Raw genomic sequence first — 21,352 nt, 5'->3', positions numbered from 1 at the left:
TAGAGATGAGTTCTCCCTACATTGCCCAGGCTGGTCTTGAACTCCTAGGCTTGAGTGACCCTCCTGCCTCGGCCTCCCAAAGTGCTGAGATTGCAGGTGTGAGTTGCCAAACCCATTCCCAGCACATTCTTGTGGCCAGTTACCTGTTTACCTCTCATCAGCCTTCAGCTGCTTTCTGTCTCTGCCTCTCTTTGTGCCTTTAGCTTTAACTCATGCCACCAAGCACATAAGTCCCCACATTTTGGGGAACTGTGAGGGGAACTGCATGGCTCAGATAGTTACCCTTGTCCCAGTTAGACCCAACTTGTGCCCAGCACCACTTCATGTGTTGGTGATCAGTGTATGGATTGGCTGTCCTTAGGTGACAGACCAACTCCCTATGACCAGGGAGATGGGAGTCAAAAGGCACCATCGGTCAGTGTAGGAGAAGAAGCCCCAGAAAAGAAGCTGGGGCACAGCAGTGACTGGCACTGTGCCCACCCAGATCCACCAGCCATCCAGAATTAGATTCTTTAATATTTAATATTTATTAATAGGTAGAAAATACTGAGTTGACTGTTTGTAACTAACTCACACAGAATCCCAAAAATTAAATAAAAGGGAAGGAGGCATGGGAGGCCGAAAGCAATTTCCTCAAAAAATTCAATTTGTTTTGTTCTCTGTGTCTGATTTCCTTTGGGTTGGCCCTGCTTTCCTTAAGATCTCCAAAACCCCAGACTCGGCTTGTGTCTGGAACCAAGGCAAGACAGGGGCCATTTCTCCAGCCCAGGCCCAGGCCCCAGCCCTGACAATAACAGAGAGGCTGGCTCAACAGTGAGGTCTCCCCAGGATACATGAACCACCGCCTCAGTGTGAAAGATGATCAGCTATGAGCTTAATTTCTCATAAAATATCACTCAGGCCAGAGCAGGTTAGCTAAATATGTGGTCCTAAGAATTAAACAGAGTTTCCCTTTTAGCTTCAACAAAGAGGGGAAAGGCAGGGCTGCAGGGGTATAATTTTGCAGGAGCCTTCAGGGCTGCTCCTGGGCTGGCTGCTAAGTTGCTTGAGGGCAACATCATTGCAGTGATAGGGTTAACATTTTCTCATCTCCTGCTGGTCCAGCCCTCCCCCTACTAACCATGCACATTCCTTCAGTGCAAGTGGACATCAGTAGAAATCTAAAGGTTCTCTCCCTCCTTCCCTAGTCACAAAACCCAGCCTCCAATCTCTATAGACTTTACAGAAAGATGCCAGGAATATAAAGTATGGTGAATGTGCTTTGTCAGAGGTAAGACATCAGTGTATGTATAGCATTGGTTATACACGTTTTAATTTCATCACAAAAGGAAGTATATGATATTCACTACTTTCCCCCGTATGGCCTTTGATCTAGCTATGCTGGTTTCCTCAGTATTCTTTGAACACAGCTGACACCACTCCTGCTCAGGACCTCTGAACTGGCTGTTTCCTCTGCTTGGAATACTTTTCTCCTAGATAACTCTGTGGCATGCTCCCTTAATGTCACCTTTTCCATGAAACTCTCTTTGGTCACTACATCCAAAGCCACTTCAAATTGCTGCTTTTCTTCCTTGCTCTGCTTTTCCCTACTTAACCTTATTTACACTTGATATGTTTTACTGTTTAAATTGTTTGATCTGTTTCCACTTATATAATGTAAGCTTCAGGAAGGCAGGCATTTTTTTTTCAGTTCAGGGGTACAAGTGCAGGCTTCTTACATAGGTAAACTTATGTCATGGGGGCTTGTTGTACAGATTATTTCATCACCCAGGTATTAAGCCTAGTATCCATTAGTTGTTTGTCTTGATCCTCTCCCTACTCCAACCCTCCGCCCTCTAAAAGGCCCCAGTGTGTGTTGTTACCCCCGTGTGTCCATGTGTTCTTATCATTTAGCTCCTACTTATAAGTGAGAACATGAGGTATTTGGTTTTCTGTTCCTGTGTTAGTTTGCTGAGGATAATGGCTTCCAGCTCCATCCATGTCCCTGCAAAGGACATGATCTCATTCTTTTTTATGGCTGCATAGTATTCCATGGTGTGTGTATGTACCACATTTTCGTTACTTTTCTTTATCCAGTCTGTCATTGATGGGTATTTAGGTTGATTTCATGTCTTCGATACTGTGAATCATGCTGCAATGATACGCATGGCTGTGTCTCTATAGTAGAATAATTTATATTACTTTGGGTATATACCCACTAATGGGATTGCTGGGTTGAATAGTAGTTCTGCTTTTAGCTCTTTGAGGAATCGCCACACTGTCTTCCACAATAGCTGAACTAATTTACACTCCCACCGACAGTGTATAAGCGTTCCTTTTTCCCCACAACCTCGCCAGCACGTTATTTTTTTTACTTTTTAATACTAGCTATTCTGACTGGTGTGAGGTAGTATGTCATTGTGGTTATAATTTGCATTTCTCTAATGATCATTGATACTGAGCTTTTTTTCATATGCTTGTTGGCCACAGGTATGAGGTCAGAGATTTTCATCTATTTCATTTACTGCCTCATCTCCAGCAATTAGAACAGTGCCTGACCTATAATAGATGCTCAATACACGTTTGTTGCATTTGTGAATGTGTCAGAATGAGCCCATATTTGGGGTTAGATATGGGTTCAGATGTGTCCACAGCCAATTATGAACAGTGAGACCTGGGTACATGACTTTACCTCTCAGAGTCTCAATTTTCTTATCTGAAAGTTGGACATGACATCTATTTCATAAGGTCCTGGGAAATGTCAACAAGGTAATGCATATAAAGGGTTGAACACATTGTCTGGCTAGGAAATAAGTAACTGACAAGTTGTATTACTATTGCAAGAAGAGTAAGTGGTTGCTACTTCCGAGGTGCTTGAGAACATTTCAACAGAAACACAAAGAAAAATAAAAAGCATCCCAAAGGATTATAAATCATGCTGCTATAAAGACACATGCACACGTATGTTTATTGCGGCACCATTCACAATAGCAAAGACTTGGACCAACCCAAATGTCCATCAATGATAGACTGGATTAAGAAAATGTGGCACATACACACCATGGAATACTATGCAGCCATAAAAAAGGATGAGTCCATGTCCTTTGTAGGGACATGGATGAAGCTGGAAACCATCATTCTCAGCAAACTATCACAAGGACAGAAAACCAAACACTGCATGTTCTCACTCATAGGTGGGAACTGAACAATGAGAACACTTGGACACAGGATGGGGAACATCACACACCAGGGCCTGTCATGGGGTGGGGGGAGAAGGGAAGGATAGCATTAGGAGATATACCTAATGTAAATGACGAGTTAATGGGTGCAGCACACCGACATGGCACATGTATACATATGTAACAAACCTGCACATTGTGTACATGTACCCTAGAACTTAAAGTATTTAAAAAAAAAAAAAAAGCATTCAAATCTGCCTGGATTGGGAACAGGGCAAATGAATCTCATGCACAAGGAGAACTTGATATGTAAACATCTGTATGTGTGTGTGTGTTTGCTTGTGCACATGTTCAGGTACCTCCCATTCATATAGAAGGCAGACTTTCATGGGTTTTCATTCCCATGGCAGTGTTTCCAAGTTTCATATTTGTATTTCTGCACATACACAAGCGTTGTGAACATGGCACACTTGCACAAGCATGCACATGCATGAATACACATGCACACACACGTGTGCACACATGAGCCCATGTGCACACATGTTCCTCCACCCCAACCCCTAACCCAAGGGGTGAGGCTCTCTGGTAGGGCAGCTACTTCACTATTCCTGGCTTGCAGGATTTATGTCCTTACAGCCATGTTGCACTGAAGTTCCTTGCTAGACACTGCACCTGCTCCAAGCATGGCTCTCTGTTCCTCTTCCCCAACCCTCTTGCTAGCTCAGACTGTACTTTCTAAGTCCTTTCTTGAAAGGACACCTCCCTTCAAGACTCAGAAACCTCTAGTGATCTGACTGCAAAGGAGAGTGAGGACACTAGATAAACAAATACCAGTCCTGGCCCCAGGTGTCACTGAGAGAAGCCACAACACTGTGCCAGAGTTTAAAATGGCAATGGCTTTCTGGAGGACTTTCCTATGTGGCAAGGCACGCTGAGGTCTAGACTGGGGGCAGCTTTCAGGGTAGAACCAGCACCTGCTGGAAACAGTTCGTGTCACTATATAGCCCCTAGCCCCTCCATCCTACCCCATCTGCCCTCTCTGCCATAGTGAAAGTAGAGTCCTGGTAAAAGCACTAACTTTAGAATCAGGTGGTTTGGGGATTAGAATCTCAGCTCCAATACTTGATAGCTGTGAGAAGTTCAACCAGTTTCTTATTCTCTCTGAACCATGATTTCATCATCTGTTGAATGATCTGAACTCCTTAGAATTACTGGAAGGATTTAAATCAGAGTCACCATGTATTGCTGCTCAGGTTGTGCACTGCACAGTTCCAGGGAGCCATCATCGATATGGGCTATAAAATAAATGACAGCCCTTGGATTGTGCAGGACATAACCCATACCAACTTACGTGATAATACATGTATGAAATAACATGTTAAAAGCACCTGGTCCAAGGCCTGGCACCTAATAGGTGCTAAATAAATGGTGGCCAAAAAATAGGTTTATTAATCATGCCTTTAATTCACAGAAAGGCACCCATTGGCCGGGTGCCATGGCTCATGCACGTGATCCCAGCACTCTGGGAGGCTGAGGCAGGCAGATAACTTGAGGCCAGGAGTTTGAGACCAGCCTGGCCAACAGGGCAAAACCCCATCTCTTTAAAAAAAAAAAAACAGCTAGGCTTGGTGGCACACACCTGTAACCCCAGCTACCTGAGAGGCCTGAGGCATGAGACTCGCTTGAACCCAGGAGGTGGAGCTTGCAGTGAGCCGAGATTGCGCCACTGCACTCCAGCTTGGCACCAAAGCGACACTCTGTCTTGGAAAAAGAAAAAGAAAACAAAGAAAGGCACTCATATAGCCTTCATTGCCTGCTGACATAATGGCTGAGGGTAGGAAGTTTTAGCCGTGGTAATATACAAGGCAACTTCAGTGGTGATGGGATATGATGTCCTTGGGACATCCACTTTTATTGTTCTTTAGATTCCAGCATTTAAGAGTTTGCTCATGCTTTTGCTCACTGGAAATTTTCTTGGTGAACAATCAGATATCTTGCAGTACTAGGATGTGTGCACTCTTGGAATCATTTGGTCTTAATGAGGTGGGATTTGCTTTAAGTGGAGTATAATTGCCCTCCCCCCATTAAAATATTTTCTTTTACATCAAAACATTATGTACGATGTCCTTTTAAACATAGCTGACCTTTAAAAAGGAGAATCTAGATGCTCAGACCTCCAACCTCAATCCTTATGGTCTGGTAACTACCCCTTCTATACCCAAGCAGAGATAGGAACTTTACTTTCTGGTGAGGTCAACTCATAGACATGGTGTATACCTGAGAGAGGTAGAAGATGCCTACTACACACAGGATTTACATTGTGAAAAGTTGGATTGTCAAATATGGTGCCCCTACCTGGGTCCCATAAAGCTACAGCCAAACCTAAACCACTCCACCCCAGGTAGGAGGCTGGAGGGTTCTAATCAGCCCAGATAATTGGCTTAAAAATATGAACAACAAGGATTCCCAAGTGAAACAGCCAGGTCCCACTCAGTCAGCCTATAGTGAAGTTCACCAGCTGCTAAGCCACACTAACAAGCCAAGAACCTCCAATCGGCAGTTTAGAGCCTCTCTCCTAGAGGTTCATCAGATACTGAGGGACTGATTTTGACATGGAAGATAGAGACTAAAAATAACAATCATAAAGAGCACAAGAAAGGGAGAAAGAGATGAGAAAAGAAAGGGAGAAAGAGATGAGAAAAGAAAGGAAGAAAGGAGGGAGGGAGGGAAGAAGGAAGTAATTGACACAATTAATACAAAGCAGGGGCAAAATAATACTGACCAACATAGTGAAACCCTGTCTGTACTAAAAATACAAAAATTAGCCATGTGTGGTGGCACGCACCTATAGTCCCAGCTATTCAGGAGGCTGAGGAAGAAGAATTGCTTGAACCTGGGAGGTGGAGGTTGTAGTGGGCCAAGATCACCCCAATGCACTTCAGCATGGGCAACAGAGTGAGACTTCATCTCAAAAGAAAAAGAAAAAAAAAAAATATATATATACACACACACACACACACACACATACATATGGGCCAGGTGCGGTGGCTAACACCTGTAATCCCAGCACTTTGAGAGGCCAAGGCGGGTGGATCATGAGATCAGGAGATTAAGACCATCCTTGCTAAAAGGGTGAAACCCCGTCTCTACTAAAAATACAAAAAATTAGCTGGGTGTGGTGGTTGGCACCTGTAGTCCCAGATACTCAGGAGGCTGAGGCAGGAGAATGGCATGAACCTAGGAGTCGGAGCTTGCAGTGAGCCGAGATCGCGCCACTGCACTCCAGCCTGGGTGAAAGTGCGAGACTCCGTCTCAAAAAATATATATATATACATGATTAGTAGTCATGATGAGAGAAGATATTGCAACTATAAAATAAGAATGAAGTTCGTAAAAAGAGAAGAACAAGAACGAACTCATAGAAATGAAAAATGTGAGAGCCGAAATAAAAATGCAACAGATGGATGAGAAGATTCAGTTGAGGACATTCCCCAGAAACTCTAACATTACAACATAAATGGAAAATGAGAGAAAGTGAGATCTGTCTGGAGATCCAAAGTCTAAATAACCAAGAGAGACAATGGAGGAGGGGAAACATCAAAGAAAGAAATAGAAGAACTTTAATGAATGGAGGAATCTAAGTTTCTAGATTAAGGAGGACTTCAAAGAGCCTAGCATAATGTAGGAATTCTCAAATTGAAGTCTGTCATTCCAAAACTTTAGGTCACCAGAAATGAATAAAAGCTCTCAGGGAAAAATAGACATCAAAATGTCATCAAACTAGAAAATGACAGAACAGTGCTTTTAAAATTCAGAAGGAAAGTTATTTCTAACTTTGAATTCTTTAGCCTGCCAAACTATCAGTCAGAAGCGAATATAGAATAGAGACATTTTTAGAAAATGCAGGGTCTTTAAAAAATTACCTCCCGTATACCTTTCTTAAAAAGTTACTGAAGGATATGCTCCATCACAATGAAGGAGTAAACTGAAGAAAAGGAATGGGATCAACAGGTAATCCAGCACAGGTGAGAAGAGACCGGGAATTTTCAGGAGGATGGAAAAGAAAAGGCCAAGAAAACAGCTGTACAGCAATTCAAAAGGAAAACTAATCCAGAGTAGAGCAGGAGAAGAGAGATATCTAGAAAGTGTCTCTGGGGATAAAAAATAAAAGTGGTAGATTATCTGACAGGTTTTGTTATGTAGAGAGGCATTCTATAGCTGTACAAATATTTCACCAGAAATTTGACAAACACCAAACATTTTTTTAAAAAACAATTAAATATAAGAAAAATAAAACATTCTGTAATTATCTCATATAAGGACTCTTAAATTTTCCTCTCCATAATATATCTTGAAAAATTATTCCACTTTTCAGACAACTCTTATTTGTCTTTTATTTTTGTTTTGGGGATAACAAATTTTTACCCAGAAGCACACTAAATATATGTGCTGCAAGACATGATAATTTAACATTACAATTTCAGGCAATGACATACCTACTAACTGATTCAACATTTCCATTCATAGACCAGCATACTGGGCAAATTTGAGTTACTTGCCACGTATAGATGAGCCCCAAGTGCTTTGTTACGCAAGGAGTGTCAAATAAGAAAGACCTTCTACAACATTTTAGTCTTTTGGGTGTGCATACTGTTTCCACGTTTTGAGGTACTCTCATCTCATATTTAGCTTTTATTTAGCCTTACAGGTGTAGTTCCATATTGTTTTTAAGTGCAGCTTGAGCAAATGATAACTATGACCCCCAAAAGTTGATGAATACAATGGTGCAACAAGAACACACCTTCCAGAGAATGACTCCTTCTTCCATCACACACTCAAGTCTACTCCTCCTCCTTCGGTGAATAAAGTCAAGTCTTTATTATAACAACTCATTGTGTATTATTTATTTAAGCTTGTTTTTATTGTTCATTTGATATTTTTTCCTATCTGTGAAAGTTGAGCATCTTGGGTTGGGATGCATTAATACTTTCTCCTGTTAATATTCATGAGTTTTTTTTTTCTTCCATTTAACAGGTCTTCATTTAGTGGCAGGGTTTTCAGGGTCAAATTAAAGTCCTTAAAAGAAATAGGTGTCAGGAAAGGAAATGTAATTACATGACCTGGATCAGCAGTAAATAACACATGGTCCAAGTCATAAAAACAACAAATACAAATTGAATAAAAATAAGAATTGGGCCGGGCGTGGTATAAGTGACTTAAGTCATGTTGGGAAGATGAACAAAGAATTGTATTCAAAGGGTGCTGTAACGTAATTGTCTTCGTACTCCTTATTAGAAAGTCAATATGTAATATATAAATTTGAAGTATCAAGAATAGCAATATAAACTTGTTATTTAGAAAAATGGAAGTAAATACTTAAACATCTAAAGCATTGAATGTGCTTGCCTCTGGAAATGAGGACTAGGGTGAAGACAGAGACAGGATACTGCTTTTCATTATGTTTTATAGGACTGTTTGACTTTCTAAAGTAATAACTAATAAAAATTAAAATTACATTAAAAAGGAATAAATATTCATTGGAGAAAACTTGGAAAATACAAAAATGGAAAGAAAATAAAATAAAAGTCATTCATAACCTATCCACCCAGAAAAGCTGCTGATGAAACAATTGTAGGCTACTTTCAAGTTTTTCTACTATACATATGTACATCCACATTTTTAAAATAAAAGTGAGATCGTATTATAAATATTGTTTTGTAACCTGCATTTTTTTCCTCAAGGTAATTGTGGCAAATTTTCCTATATTAATATTCATCTACTATATCCTTTTAAGGGCTGTATATTCCCCATTATACAAATATACTATAATTTATTTAATTCAACCCAATATTTACCATTAATTATTCAACCAGCATAATTATTCCAGCAAACAAATGCAACTTTTTATTCTTTTGAAAAGATAGTAGAAAGGAATTTTCTCTATCCTTTGTTCAGTTGTTGTCAATAATTTCTATTTTGCTTTACTAGCAAGGCTGAGATATTTGACTTGCTCTGAGATTTTCCCCTGACAATTCACACTCTTTTAAAAATTCTCTCTCCCTTTAAAATCGTAAAAGGAATGTGTATGTGGCAAATAGATGTTCTTGCCTGATGGTGACCATTTTCTCATCGTTAGGGAACAGCACCTCGGTTTTTCTTCCTAGAATCCCTCCTCCCTCTCAGGCAATGGCTCAGCCTATCTGGTTTGGGTGAAACTGAACCCACCTCTGGTCCAGGGTGACCATATGATCTCACCTGGTCCCTCAGCCTAATTCATCTTTCCAGGCTCCATAAATGGTCCAGGGATGGATGTATGACCAGAAAGGATGCAACAGAGTCAACACCACAGCTTTCGGTGGAAACTTTAGGGAAAACGATTTCTCTTTCTTTTCACAGGGATGGCTGAGCTGATAAAAGCTTAAGTCTGGGGTGACTGGTGACCATTTGCTACTGCAAAGGGAAAGCCTGCCTGAGGATTCAGCCAAAGAGGAAGAAAGATGACCAAGAGATTTAAAAAGGCAGAATCATGATGACACCTTTTGAGCACCTGGATCCAGCACTGCCCAATGCTCCCAGCCAGTTACAGGAACTAATACATTTCCTTTTTTCCTTAATCTCTTTTGAGTTGGGGTGCTGTCATCTGCAAGTGAGTATATATGTTAATAATATATACTCAAAGTTAAATAACTCAAACAGTATTGGTAAAAAGTGAAACTAAAACTTCCTCTTTTCTTCCCCAAATTCTCAGTCCAAACACCCCAGAGACAATTACTTCTCAGTTTCTTAACTATGCTCCAAAATGTGTCTGTGCATTTACAAATATACCAATTTCCAATTTTTGAAATATACAAACACGATTATACTATCTATACTATCTTGTAGCTTGTGTTTTTACTTTACCATGAGGAAAGAAGATACCTTGCCTTGTACAAATCTAGATGTTTACTTCATTTTTTCCTAAGACTTTTTTTTTCTTGAGATGAAGTCATACTCTGTTGTGGGCTGGAGTGCAGTGGCATGATCTCAGCTCACTGCAACCTCCGCCTCCTGGGTTCAAGTGATCTCCTACCTCAGCCTCCCAAGTGGCTGGGATTTCAGGCACATGCCACCATGCCTAGCTTTTTTTTTTTTTTTTTTTTTTTTAAGTAGAGACGGGATTTTACCACATTGAGCAGGCTAGTCTTGAACTCCCAACCTCAAGTGATCTGCCCACCTTGGCCTCCCAAACAGCTGGGATTACAGGCGTGAGTCACTGCACCCGGCCATTTTTTCTAAGACATTTACTTGCATGTTTTCATTTTGCAAAGGAGTGTATTATATGGACATCCCATATTCTAACCAGTCCTGTACTGATGACCATTTAGGTTTCCCCAGTTTTTCATCATTAAAAACAGGCTGTGACGGACATCATTCTTTTATCATTTTGTGCAGCATATCCACAAAGCCAAAGAAGTTTATGCTTCTGGCGCCTCATTGTCCAGGCCCCTTCCAGGGAGCTGCCATTTCATTTACTGTCACAGGATTCAGGTAAGTGAATGCCAGCTGCACAACGTAAGAGTGACGTCCAGTAATAGTACTACTGTCCCGTGCCAACTCACGGGTCAAGATCCAAAGTTACAGGACCCTGGGCCATGTCTCAGTAAAAACATGTCCGAGAACAACAGGTACAGAATTTTACAGAAGTGGAAGAGACCTGGTTTGAAATGTACAGAACCAGAAGCTAGTCTGGGGAAAGTTCCAATTGTCAGAGGTATGAAAAGGATTTTGATTCTCACAAAAGTCTACCAGAAACATAATAATTCAGCATGTACAACAAAAAATGTACCATATGGTTTTTTTCTTTTTTGACTAGAATCCGGGAGAATAAAATTTATCAAGATTCTGTCTTTGTAGGACCAAATCTGCAGTAACACCAGAAGCAGCAAGTATATGTCTGTATGAAGTGGCATGTTTTCTCATCATGACTATCAATAATAAAGAACAGGCTGGGCGCGGTGGCTCAAGCCTGTAATCTCAGCACTTTGGGAGGCCGAGACGGGGGGATCACGAGGTCAGCAGATCGAGACCATCCTGGCTAACACGGTGAAACCCCGTCTTTACTAAAAAAAAAAAAAAAAAAAAAAAATACAAAAAAACTAGCCGGGCGAGGTGGCGGGCGCCTGTAGTCCCAGCCACTCGGGAGGCTGAGGCAGGAGAATGGCGTGAACCCGGGAGGCGGAGCTTGCAGTGAGCCGAGATCTGGCCACTGCACTCCAGCCTGGGTGACAGAGTGAGACTCCGTCTCAAAAAAAATAAAATAAAATAAAATAATAATAATAATAATAATAAAGAACAAATTTCCATTTGCTGTGCCATAGGAAAGACTGAACTATCTTCCTACTCTCTTTATGAAAAGTGATATTTCAAAATTGTTGTCATATGAATCAGAAGCAATCAACGAGTATGCAGCCAAAAAATGTAGGAAAGACGGCATTGTAAAAGCACATGAAGCAGTAAATTAATAAGAACATTGTTATTTTTCTGAATTTTGTGATTATGGTATTTGGTAGCTTTTTAAAATGTGTGACTTTTGTAGTTTATTTTCTCTTTGCAAATAAATATTCATTGTGTGCCTAACTTGTACGTGTAATTTTGTGTTTTTTTAAGAGACTCTCTAAAATTGTCTGAAACACAGGCTCTGCAAAACTTGCTTCTGCACCTGTGTAGAGGATGAACACATGATCTGCAGCCAGACCTCCCAGCTTCAGATCTCAGTGGGGCTATCTGCCAGCTTTATAATGCTGGGTGGTTTACTTTGCCTTTCTATGCCTCAGTTTTCTCATCTATGAAGTGGGGATAATAACTTCAAAGGGTTTTTCGTAGGGTTAAATTAGTTAATACATATAAAGAACCCAGAAGCTGGCTATCATTAATCATCAATAACAATTATGTTTCTTTTTTTTTTTTTTTTTTTTTTTGAGACAGAGTCTCACTCTGTTGACCGGGTTGGAGTGCAGTGGCATGATCTCAGCTCAATGCAATCTCCACCTCCCGGGTTCAAGCGATTCTCCTGCCTCAGCCTCCCGAGTAGCTAGGATCACAGGCACCCATCACCATGCCTGGCTAATTTTTGTATTTTTGGTAGAGACAGGGTTTCACCATCTTGGCCAGCTTGGTCTCGAACTCCTGACCTCATGATCCACCCGCCTCGGCCTCCCAAAGTGCTGGGATTACAGGCGTGAGCCACCGTGCCCAGCCACAACTATGTTTATCTCTTATGCACATGTGCAGGTATTTCCGCAGGATGCTTTCCCTGGTACAAGAGTACACACTTGATGGATTTTAATAGAGAATGCCAAATACTCTTCAGAAAGCTGGGCTAACTTACCACCACCCTACTGTGTACATAGTGACATACCTCAGAACCGAGAAGTCAGGAAGTCCATCCTGGGTGACTCTAAGGCTTGGGTTCTTACTTCATTCCAGACTAGCCCAGTTCCCTGAACATGTCCAGGTCAAGTTGGTTTGGTGGCTAAAGGGAATTGCAGGCCGTGCTCCCAGCTGACACTCCTGTCAATCTTGGCAGCACCTTACATTTACAACATGCCTTACCTTTTATTGAGTGGCCCTGTAGGTTAGGCAGGTCAGGGCAGTGATTAATAATTTATGGAAGAAGAAATTATGTCTCACATCAGCAAGAGACCTATGCAAGATTACTCCAACTGGTAAGTATTAGTTGGGGCAAAAGAAATTGCAGTTTTTGCCATTAAAGTAATGGCAGGCTGGGTGCAGTGGCTCACGCCTGTAATCCCAGCACTTTAGGAGGCCGAAGTGGGCAGATCATCTGAGGTTAGGAGTTTGAGACCAGCCTGGCCAACATGGTGAAACCCTGTGTCTACTAAAAATACAAAAATGACCCGGGCATGGTGGCGGGTGCCTGTAATCCCACCTACTCAGGAGGCTGAGGCAGGAGAATTGCTTGAACCCAGGAGGCGGAGGTTACAGTGAGCTGAGATTGTGCCATTGCACTCCACCCTGGGCAACTAGAGCGAAACTCCGTCTCCAAAAAAAAAAAAAAAATGTAATGGCAAAAACCACAATTACTATTACCTCAACCTAACAGGAGGGAGAGGACCAAGAACCCAGGGCTCATGCCTGTAATTTTAAAGGAAACTGGTGTGTTTCCTTGTGGTACCTCATTGTCTCTCAAAATTCTATTAAAATGAAATATACTTTTTAAAATGGCATATATTCACAATGAAATATACCCTTTTCTCCACGTCAGTAGTGAAAAGCAGGCATTAAGGCTATATAATATACTAAAAGGGCACCTCTTAGAAAAATAAATTTAATTGCAGCCTCTTGATTCAAATGAAACTCACTCTGTTTTAAACTTTCAATTATAGTAAGATAAAGCTGCTGAGAATGTGCTTTCCATCCTAATTTGAAACTTCAGATGGCAGCTCCTTTTGTACTTCTATCTTTAAAAAACTGCCTCCCCCAGCCCCCAATCTTGTTATCTTCTCTTTGACTTGCCAAACAAATCTAGTCCAAAAAAATAAAACTGATTAAATGCCTAAGGGAAGGAAGTGAAGAGCTTAAAATCGGTGGAATCTGTTACCACATGTTCAGGTTAATTTAACTTTGCTCACATGACAAATTAGAAAGGAAAAGGAAAATTTGCATACAAGGACAATTAAGAATAAACTAGAGGTGTCATTTGTCCCAAATGAGGACAGAATCCCATAATTTGTTTTTCCACTGAAAGAGTACTTTCTGGCAAGCAGGGACTACTGGGTGCATGCTTTTCTTCTCTGACGTCACGAGCAAGTGGGCGCTTCATCACAAAGCAAGTGATGCCTTTGTGCCTCAGGCCTCCTCTTCAGCAAGCCAGGCTAACCACATGGTAGTGTTTCCATGCTCTAGCTGTTTAGCTTATATAAAATGTGAACATGCCTAGGGTCTGTGAAAGCGCATCCAGGTCTGGTGGCAGATAGACAATAGGTAGATGGATGACTGATGGAAAGATTCATATACAGATTGATCCATAGATAGACAGCAAGGGGATTTATTTTATGTAACATGGTGGCTCCCAGGCCACCTTCCAGCCTGCCTGCCCTGGTGATTTTCACATACTATGTCTGTCCTCAAAGCTCTAAGAATACTCAAAAGACCCCCTCTGTAAGTATAATAATGAGGATAAATTTTTAATGTGCAGGACATAGTATTCAGGAGCCACTTTGTTATTCCAGCTGCCACAGGAAGTTTCTCTCTCTCTTTAGCAAAGAAAAGATGCATGCACTTAGAAATGCCCAGCTGCTGACAGTCTTGAATTATCCAGAGATTAATCCCAGCACTTTGGGAGGCCAAGGCGGGCAGATCACGAGGTCAGGAGATCAAGACCATCTTGCTAAACATAGTGAAACCCCATCTCTACTAAAAATATTTTTAAAAATTAGCCAGATATGGTGATACCCACCTGTAGTCCCAGCTACTCGGGAGGCTGAGGCAGGAGAATCACTTGAACCTGGGAGGCAGAGGTTGCAGTGAGCCGAGATCACGGCATTGCACTCTAGCCTGGGTGACGGAGTGAGACTCCATCTCAAAAAAAAAAAAAGGAGGTTTACAAGAGTTCAAAGGCCAACTAACCCAAAATAGGAGCTGGCAAACTTCTTACCCCCTCACTGGTGGACCCAAAGAATAGATATAGAGTGGGCTCTGAAGTTGTTGAGCATCTGGTTGTGGTGTCAGTGATGGTATTTTTTATTTGTTTGCTTATTTTCTTAAAAAGGTAACAGACATGAGATCTGGTGAATTTAATAAAAACAAAATGCAAGAATTTATCAAAAGGCTGTATGAGAGCATAGCAAATTCTAGGAAAAGCTAAGCCAGCAGTAGGAACCCCAGTAGCTCTGGGAGTCTGGGTAGAAGAAACTAATAATGGGCAGTTACAGCAAATAACTGCCTTTGAGAAAAGTCTGTTCAAATGATTTTCCTATCAGGTTGCTCCACCTGATTCCTAACTGGGTGAGAGCATCTGATTAGCTCAATGTTAACCCAAGGCAGGGGATACAGGACGCAGGGAGAGAAATCTGTATACCTGATTCATACCACTGGGTGAGGACGTCTGATTAGCAGGGACAGAAGCCTGTATACAGTGGTAAAGGAGTGATTCCCCAAAGACCAGCTGCTGCTATATATATTTTTAAAAGGCCAAAGGGATGTGGGCAAGCAAAAGCAACAGATATCCATCACACTCTAGTTTCTGCCTGTAACCTAAAGAAAGAGGTGTGTTTTCTCACTTGGAGTTGGGCCCTTAGCCTAAAGCATGAAATACCCAGTACTCTATTTCAGGAAACTAAAGATTGTACTCAGGAACAAAATTTCCCCATCCTTACCTCATATATCAAGGACAAGCTCACCTAAACCTTCAAAGGAGATAACGGGTCCAGGGTACAGACAAGTGAACATCCAAGCACAAAGTAGTGTAGCAAGAGCTATGACAGGGAGGTGCAGAGTCCTACAGGAACACACAGCACGACACCTGGCCTAACCTGGACTCAGAAAGAGTCAAGGAGTTGTTGAGGGTAAGTGAGAAGCTGGCAATCTACAAAGAAGTGTCAGATGTCTGAAGGTAGGAAGAGGAGCAGGTGACACCCTGGAGGAGGTGAACCTGGTGGGTCAGACAGGAGTACATGGGGGTGGCAGTAGATTAAGCTATTGACTCCAGTTCTTCACCACTCCCTGCAGCCTCAACTTTGCTGTGGACAGGATGAGGAGAGCCTCTCTCCCCATTTACTTTGGCTTGGCCATGAGATCTGGTAGGTATGTCTCTACGCCAATCCTAAGAGGCATTTTCATAGCTTAGGTCTTAGGCATTGGGCGTTCCATGTGCCCCTATAAGCCACTGCCATGAGAAGAATGTGCCGCACCTAGCTTGATGGGCCAAGAAGGATGAGAGACACATGGAGAAGGGCCACAGAAATGCAACTAGAAGTGGAGCCAGACCCAGTCTAGGTCACCCAAACCCCAATCATGAAAGGCCTTGTATACCTGTTAAGTTGAACTTGATTCTAAGGGCAATGGACTCTATTGAGGTGTTTGGGAAGTGACACACAGATCAGCTTTTTTAAAAGCTCACTCTGATTGGTCTGTTAGGGTGGTGGGGAGACAGATTCCCTGAAGTTCACAACCTTACTTTTTCAATGTTTTTGGCTTACAAGCATATCTTATAAGCATGCTTTAATTAATTAATAAGAAATTAACATTGCATATTCATTATAAACTCAACTATCGGCATAGAACACATAGAACGTATGTAAATAGAAAAACATATGTCTAAAGGTTTACAATGATTATCTCTGGATGGGATTATGGTTATTTTCTATAATTGTATGATTTTCTACAATGTCACATGTCTTATTATTATTATAAAATAGGCTGAGTGCAGTGGCACATGCCTGTAATCCCAGCATTTTAAGAGTCTAAGGCTGGTGGATTGAGGCCAGGAGTTCAAGACCAGCCTGGGCAACATGGTGAAACCTCATTGATACGGTTAGTCTTTGTGTCCCTACCCAAATCTCATCTTGAATTGTAATCCCCAGGAGTTTAGGGAGAGGCCTGGTGAGAAGTTATCAGATTATAGGGCAGTTCACCCCATGCTGTTCTCCTCATAGTGAACTCTCATGAGATCCGATGGTTTTATAAATGGTAGTTTTTCATGCGCTGACACAGGCATTCTCTCTCACCTGCCACCATGTAAGATCTGCCTCTTCCCCCACCACCATGATTGCAAGTTTCTTGAGGCCTCCCCAGCCATGCAGAACTGCGAGCCAATTAAACCTCTTTCTTTATACATTACCCAGTCTCAGGTATGTTTTTCTAGCAGTGTGAAAATGGACTAATACATTTGTCTCTGCAAAAATTTAGCTGGGTGTGGTGGCTTGCGCCTGTGGTTCCAGCTATTTGGGAGCCTTAGGCGGGAGGATTGCTTGAGCCCCGGAGGCAGAAGATGCGGTGAGCTGTGATTATGCCACTGAACTTCAGCCTGGGTGACAGGGTGAGACCTTCCTTGTCTCAAAAAGATAATAAAATAAAATAAAACCACAATTTAGTGGGCATTTATTAGTGTATGCGCTCATAAATTATTCTATTTCATTATCACTTCCCTTTTTACAGCTGAGGAGACTGGATTTTAAGAATACTTTATTTTCCCAAAGTCAGCCCACTAATATGCGGCACTGTCAGAACTTGAAACTTGCTCCATCTGACATGAAAGCCTGAGCCATGATGCTAGTTTTCGTGTTTGTTTTGATTTTTGAGGGCATGCTCAGATGTTAAGCATAAAGTCTGACAGCTTCTAACAGATGCTTATACTTCAGTAATCCACACCCTGAACAAGACCTAGAGCATTTCCATGACCCTAAAGTTCTCTCTTCCCCATCTTTATCCTCAGCCTTCAGCAACTACTGTTGTGACTTCACAACTACTGTTGTGACTTCTTTATAAATGGAATTATACAAAACGTATTCTTTGGTTCCATCTTCTTTCATTCCACATCACATTTTTGAGATCATAGTGTGTGTCTGCTGTTGTTTATTGCTGAGTAGTACTCCATTTCTCTGAATATGCTGAAATTTGTTTATTCATTCTATTACAGGTACTTATTTCCACTTTGGGACCATTATGGACAAAGCTACAATGCACATCACACACAAGTCTGTGTTCAGATATGTATTTTCCTTTCTCTTGGGTAAATACTGAAAAATTGGAAACGCTGGGTCATAGAACATATGCATAGCTAATTTTATAAGAAACTAACTGTGGCATCATAAAAAAAAATACTATGTTTGGTTTCTACCCCCAGGTTTTGGACACAGAGCTTCCAAAACTTTTGCAATTTTCTTTAAGATAGAAGTGCTAGGAGCATCTTTTAAAAATATATTTGGTCGGCCGGGCGCGGTGGCTCAAGCCTGTAATCCCAGCACTTTGGAGGCCGAGACGGGCGGATCACGAGGTCAGGAGATCGAGACCATCCTGGCTAATATGGTGAAACCCCGTCTCTACTAAAAAATACAAAAAACTAGCGGGCGACGAGGCGGGCGCCTGTAGTCCCAGCTACTCGGGAGGCTGAGACAGGAGAATGGCGTGAACCCGGGAGGCGGAGCTTGCAGTGAGCTGAGAGCCGGCCACTGCACTCCAGCCTGGGTGGCAGAGCAAGACTCCGTCTCAAAAAAAAAAAAAAAAAAAAAAATATATATATATATATTTGGTCTTTAACACTGGTTCCCGACACAGATCTGCTAATTGCCTTGGAATTTCCTGAGTGATAAGAGCATCTCTCCTTCTCACGAGATGACCCTTGGTGTGGCTCCTAGATAGCTTCAGAATGGGGGCTGGTCACCAGAAACACACCAAGCCATCATGAGAAGCTTGGAACTTTCAGCCCCATCCCCCATCCTCCTTGGATGGTAGGGAGGATAAAATTGAGTTAATAATTGATCATGCCTACATGAAGCCTCTATTTAAAAAAAACCCTAAAAGATGGGGTGCAGAGAGCTCCAAGCTGGTAAACACACCCATGTGCCAGGAGAGTGGCACACCTCTGCTTTATGAAAAAAAGCTCCTATTCCCAGGTCCCTTCTGGACCCAGTTCTGTGCATCTCTTCATCTGGCTGTTCATTCATTCCAGATATCCCTTCATCATATTCTTTATAATAAACCAGTAAATGTAAGTAAGCATTTCCCTGCGTTCTGTGAGTCCTAAAAAAATTTTGAGTCTGAATCTGAGGAGGAGATTGGGTTGTGTGAACCCCCACTTTGTATAGCAAGTTGATCAGAAGTACAAGTGACAACCTGAGACTTGCAATTGGCATCTGAAGTGGAGGCAGTCTTGCCGGACTGAGCCCTTAATCTGTGGAGTCCAATGCCAGCCCTAAGTAGATGATGTCACAATTTAAGGTGAATTGTGGGACACCCAGGAGGTGTTTGGAGGTATAAAGAATTTTTTGTTGATGTGCAGAAAGCCCACACATTTAATGTCAGAAGTGAAGTGTTGTGAGAGTATAGAAAAATATTGATTTTTCTTTTAATAACAGTTTTTCAAAGTGTGTGTACCATTTTAGGCACTTACCAGAAATGTATGACAGTTCCACTTATGCCACAATTTTACCAATACTAGGTATTGTCAAACTTTTTAACTGGAGTCATTCTGGTGGCAGTATAATGGTACCTCATTATGGTTTTAATTTACTTTTAATTGATTACTAATGATGTTGAGACCTTTTTCATGTGTGCATTGGCTATTTCTGTATCTTTGAGAAGTGGCTATTCAAGTCTTTTGGCCATTATTCATAGTTGATTGTCTTCTTAATGTTGAGTTGTAAAAGTTCTCAATATATTTTGAACTCTCAGAATGTGTATGCAAATGTTTTCTTTCAGTGTGTGGGCTGCTTACTGATTTTTTAAAAATATCTTCAATGAGCAAAAATTTTTAATTTTATAAGACCCCATTTATTGATTTTTTTTCTTTTATGGCTAGTGTCTTCTATGTCTTTTCTTTTGGGTGTGTTGTGTATGTGTGTGTGTGTGTTTTGAGACAGAGTCTCACTTTGTCACCCAGGCTGGAGTGCAGTGGCGCAATTTCAGCTCACCGCAACCTCCACCTCCCAAGTTCAAACGATTCTCCTGCCTCAGTCTCCCAAGCAGCTGGAACTACAGGCACGCACCACACACGGCTAATTTTTATATTTTTAGTAGAGACAGGGTTTCGCCACATTGGCCAGGCTGGTGTCGAACTCCTGACCTCGTGATCCGCCTGCCTCAGCCTCCCAAAGTGCTGGGATTACAGGAATGAGCCACCATGCCCAGCCCTTCTGTGTCTTTTTAAATTGTTGTCTATCTCAAATTAGGAATGACATTTTTTTATGTTTCTTCTAGAAGTTGTATAGTTTTAGCTTTTAAATTTAGGTCTATGATCTATATTGAACTAATACTTGGATATGGTACAAGGTGGAGTCAAGAGTCTTTTTTTTCCCCACATGGATACCCAGTTATTCTAGCACCTTAATTTTGCTTTTCCTTTCACCATTAAATTGCCTTAGCTCTCAAATTAAAACCCCACATATATAAACTTATTTCTGGATTTAGTAATCTGTTTCATTGATCAATTTATCTGCTTTTGCACCAGTACTATGCTCTCTTGATTACTGTAGCTTTCTATTCGGGAGTCTGAGGCAGGAGAATCGCTTGAACCCAGGAGGCAGAGGTTGCGGTGAGCCGAGATCACGCCACTGCACTCCAGCCCAGACGACAGAGCATGACTCCATCTCAGGGAAAAAAAAAAAAAAAGGAAAGATGGTTTTTAAGTCATCTAACTAGGTACTTTTTCTTTTCTTTCTTTTTTTTTTTTTGGAGACGGAGTCTCGCTCTGTCGCCCAGGCTGGAGTGCAGTGGCCGGATCTCAGCTCACTGCAAGCTCCGCCTCCTGGGTTCACGCCATTCTCCTGCCTCAGCCTCCCATGTAGCTGGGACTACAGGCGCCCGCCACATCGCCCGGCTAGTTTTTTGTATTTTTTAGTAGAGACGGGGTTTCACCGTGTTAGCCAGGATGGACTCGATCTCCTGACCTCATGATCCGCCCGTCTCGGCCTCCCAAAGTGCTGGGATTACAGGCTTGAGCCACCGCGCCCGGCCCTAACTAGGTACTTTTTCAAGATTATGTGACTATTCTAGGACTTCACATTTCTATATTAATCTTAGAATCAGCTTGTCAATTTCTTACAAAGAAGGGTCTGCTCTATGATAACTGTGATGTTCCTGCAGAATAATCTGGGGAGAAATGACATGCTAACAATGTTGAATCTTTCCACCCTTGAACATGAAATACCTATTTATGAAGGTCTTTAATATTTCTCAGCAGTTTTGTACTTATTAACATGGAGATCTTAAATATCTTTCATTAACTTGGTCCGTAAGTATTTCATTTTTGGGATGCTATGGTAAATGATAGAGTCTTTGATTTCATTTTCCAACTGTTTGTTTTGCTCTGTAATATAAATGCAATTGATTTTTGCATACTGACCTAATATTGTGCAAACTTTCTAAAGTTAAATCTTACATAACTGGGATACACTCTATTTGGTAATGATGAATTATTTCCTTCTAAAATATTCAATTTCTCCAGTATTTAAGAAATGTGTCTAGGCCAGAAGGGA

At 41.5% G+C, this 21,352-nt stretch overlaps 1 protein-coding gene across 1 annotated transcript in view; it reads left to right on the top strand.

Moving 5' to 3' along the window:
* TRIM44 (tripartite motif containing 44) overlaps positions 1-10,098 on the top strand; it is a 216,446-nt gene extending 206,348 nt beyond the window's left edge. The window contains exon 5 of the mRNA XM_033207711.1: positions 9,555-10,098. Within this exon, the coding sequence (XP_033063602.1) occupies positions 9,555-9,564 (10 nt within the window). The 3' untranslated portion in view covers positions 9,565-10,098. The remainder of the gene's footprint in view (positions 1-9,554) is intronic.
* Positions 10,099-21,352: the final 11,254 nt, after the last annotated feature.

This window comes from Trachypithecus francoisi, unplaced genomic scaffold (assembly GCF_009764315.1).
Source record: "Trachypithecus francoisi isolate TF-2019V2 unplaced genomic scaffold, Tfra_2.0 Lachesis_group8, whole genome shotgun sequence".
Lineage (NCBI taxonomy): Eukaryota > Metazoa > Chordata > Mammalia > Primates > Cercopithecidae > Trachypithecus > Trachypithecus francoisi.
Note: the sequence above shows the minus strand (reverse complement) of the source record. Positions and strands in the feature narration are given on the sequence as shown.